General features: G+C 39.2%; 1 protein-coding gene across 1 annotated transcript in view; it reads right to left on the bottom strand.

The window, feature by feature from the left end:
- LOC102839834 (amine sulfotransferase-like) overlaps positions 1-3,548 on the bottom strand; it is a 36,715-nt gene that overhangs the window by 17,716 nt on the left and 15,451 nt on the right. Inside the window, exon 2 of the mRNA XM_006877955.1 lies at positions 109-317. Within this exon, the coding sequence (XP_006878017.1) occupies positions 109-317 (209 nt within the window). The remainder of the gene's footprint in view (positions 1-108; positions 318-3,548) is intronic.

The following is a 3,548-nucleotide window of genomic DNA, read 5'->3' as shown; positions in this document are numbered from 1 at the left end:
TTACATATATATATTTTAAATTATGTTAGACAGTATCAGTACAAATGAAACTTTGAGAAAACAAGACATGTCTGGAGAAAATGTCCATAAGCTATTTCCATAACATACTTTAGCTTTTTTGTTCTTAAGACCTTTTGGAGCCAAATAATACGGGAGGTGAGAAGTAAAGAGACGAGGAGACGGGCGAGCGTAGAAGTCCATTTTTCGTATATTATACTCAAATAAAGGAGCTCTATCCGCTGTGTCCAAATTATCAGTTCTGTTACGATGTTCCTCAAAATAAATCAGACTTAATATCTGCTGAGTCCAGACTGTACCTGTAAATATAAATAATTTTCTTATAAACTCTGAATTGATGTCTACTAGTGAATGTAGAGTCATGTCTTCCATCTCTCACTCTCCTCTTTTGAACTTTGCTGTGTAGACTCTAAAATTTTCCAAGGGTTTTTGTTTGTGTGTTTGTTTTGCATTAAACATTAAAATGAATAACGTTAAAGGGAGGCGGCAAGATGGCTGACTAGGCCAAAAATCTGTATGGACCCTCTACAAGAAAGATACAGAAAACCAAAATAAAGAGATGCAGATCACAGTCCTGGAACTCTGAGCTTCAGATGATGGGAGAGAAAAGTGGAATGAATGCTTGCTAGATGAGAGAGCTCAGCAGATGAGGCAAAATATGCACAGATTGCTAACCTATTCCAACCAACAATCTTGATCTTTTGTGAGGATTTCATTGTCAAGAAAACATGAATGTGTTGTAGAAACATACCTGTGACTTGCAAAGATAATGGTGCAATTTTTTGCTTTTCTTCCCTTGTTCTCCACACTCTCCTGGTGACCACAGGTGAGACTGGCCCCACCTATGTACACCCCAGGGAATCTCCTGATTTCACAGAGGTTGGGGCTCCATTGAGATGAGTGCAGTGACTGTGGGCCCCATTAAAGGAAGGGAGAGCTGTCTGCATTGACCTGTTCACACTGGCCCTGCTCCAGTCTTCAGAGTCAGCCCTGGATAGCCTTGGACTAGGTCTTACTGGGAGAAGCAGCTCAAAATAAGTGAGGGTGTTGTGGGGTGGGGAGGAGAAGAAAAGAGATTGGAGGTCTTTGCGGTGACTCTAAAGACAAGAGGGCAGCAGGTAGAACAGAGGTATAGGGCTGATTGGTGGAGAGAAAGAGGTGAATTTCTTTTTCTCTCATACCCCACATTACTCTTGTGACCAGAGGTGTGGCTGGCCCTCAGCTGCATACACTCTCAAGGAAATACCTGCTCTCTGGATTGCTGACTTTGTATCAAAGTGTATGGGGAGCTAGCAGCACCAACCCTGGCATTTAAAATCAGATGCAACCTATTTCAGACCTGCAGAGATCATTCTGATCAGCCCTGGACTAGTGGGATTCACCCTCAGCTCCCCAAAGGGATGGAAATACCCTGACCCCCAACTGCTTCGTAGTCTGCAAAAACTACTTCGGGATTGGTCCCTAAAACAGACAACACCTAACCCTACAGGAACTCCATGAAGGGTTGAGAAGTATCATGTATGAATTTAGGTCCTTGGCTGGCAGGAGAAGCCAGAATTTTCTACTCTCTGATATTATTCCCTTTTACTGAATTAGTAGAAAGAGTTAGTAAAAGAGAAAGAAATTAAAGAGTACTTAAAAAGAGAGAAAGAGAGGTATTAAAAAAACAAAAGAAGAAAAAAAGAAGCAGTAGCTATTAGAAAAGACAAGCAGAAAAAGAAAGAAAAAAAGAAAGGGGAGATAGAAAGATTAGAAAGCTGTAGAAAGAAAGCCAAGGGAGAAAGAATAAACAAGAACAAGAACAAAACCAATGAAAGCACTCGTCTCTCAGTTTGTCGCACTGTGGTGGCTTGTGTGTTACTGTGATGCTGGAAGCTATGGCACAGACACTTAAAATACCAGAAGGATCACCATGGTGGACAGGTTTCAGCTGAGCAAAGGCAAATTTTTTCTGAATGTTTAGCCTCTAAACGTTTATGAATAGCAGAAGAACATTGTCAGATATAGTACCAGAAGATGAAAATATTATGACTATACTAAACAATTGACAGACATAGTGCCGAGAGACATACTGCTCAGGTTGGAAGGCATTCATGATATGACTGGGGAAGAGCTGCCTTCTCAAAGTATGAAGACAAGAATTGAGTAACGCTTCTGGGACCTTCATTAGCTGCTGGTTCACAACTCAAAATGAAGAATAGTAGCTGTAAACATCCGTTAATAATTGGAACATGGAAAGTATGAAGTATGAGTCTAGGAAAATTTGAAGTCAAAAATTGCATAGCATGTATAAAACTTGGGCTGAAATGGATTGGTGTTGAGAATTTTGCATCTGATAATCATATGATTTTCTATGCCAGGAATGATAATTTCTGGAAATATGACACTTCATTCATCATCAAAAGAATATTTCAAGAAGTATCTTGAAGCACAATGCTGTCTGTCAAATGATAATATGTACATGCCAGTTAGTAACACTATTACTAAAATTTACACACCAACCACTAAAGCAAGTGTTCATGAAATTGATTAATTCTATCAACATATGCAGTCTGAAATTCATCAAACATGTAATCAAGATGTATTGATCATTACTGGTGGTTGGAATGCAAATATAGGAAACAAAGAAAAAGGATCAGTACTTAGAAAATAAGGCCTTGGTGATATAAATAATGCTGGAGATCAGAAGAGACCAGTCACTGGAGATGGATATTTATTTGTTAAAGTGGAGGGTCAGAGAGAAAAAGGCAGACCTCCAACGAGATACATTGGCACAGTGGTGCCAGTGATGGACTCAAGGGTAACAAGGCTGACCCAGGACAGGGCAGTATTTCATTATGTTATGCATGGAGTCTCTATGAGTCAGTATTGACTTGTTCTAACAACACCACACAAAATGTCAGTGTATTAAATGCACCAGTCAAGAGACAGAGAATAACAGAATGGATAAGCAAAGAATATCCTTTGATTAAAGGAAAATTAAAAAAAAAAAAAAGTTTTTTCTAATAAAGGATACAAGTGTAAATTGCTGCAATTTGATGAATTTGGCCTTAACTTATGGATATAGTAGTTAAAATACCAACTGAGAGGGAAGGAGTCGTCACATCAAGTTATCAATCCTATCCCCTCTGTATACCAGGTTGATAGGGACTTTCTGCTTCTGTAAAGATTTACAGAATCAGAAACCCAGTGCAGGTTTGCTATGAGGTGGAACCAAATCCATGGCACATGAGCACAACCACGAAGGACAGACAACTTAGACATTGGCTACCTAAAATGGGGTGGGGGTGTTATAAAGGCACAAAGTGACTGGCTTACAAGTTTTCAGGAGGGAGTTTAGTTTCAGAGCATGTGGTGAAGGTAGACTTCTCAGTGAATAGTTTTCATCTTGTCTAGATGGGTCTGGAAAAGGAGATGGGGATAAGATCCTTATAACTCAATAGTGAGTAATTTTTATAATGACTAATTGTGACTGGCACAATTGTAAAGGTAGAAAGTTTTGTAACAAAAAGTTGTTGTTGTTGTTGTCA

The sequence above is a fragment of the Chrysochloris asiatica genome, unplaced genomic scaffold, assembly GCF_000296735.1.
Source record: "Chrysochloris asiatica unplaced genomic scaffold, ChrAsi1.0 scaffold00703, whole genome shotgun sequence".
Taxonomy (NCBI): domain Eukaryota; kingdom Metazoa; phylum Chordata; class Mammalia; order Afrosoricida; family Chrysochloridae; genus Chrysochloris; species Chrysochloris asiatica.
The sequence above is the reverse complement of the archived record's forward strand: the minus strand, read 5'-3'. Positions and strand labels throughout refer to the sequence as shown.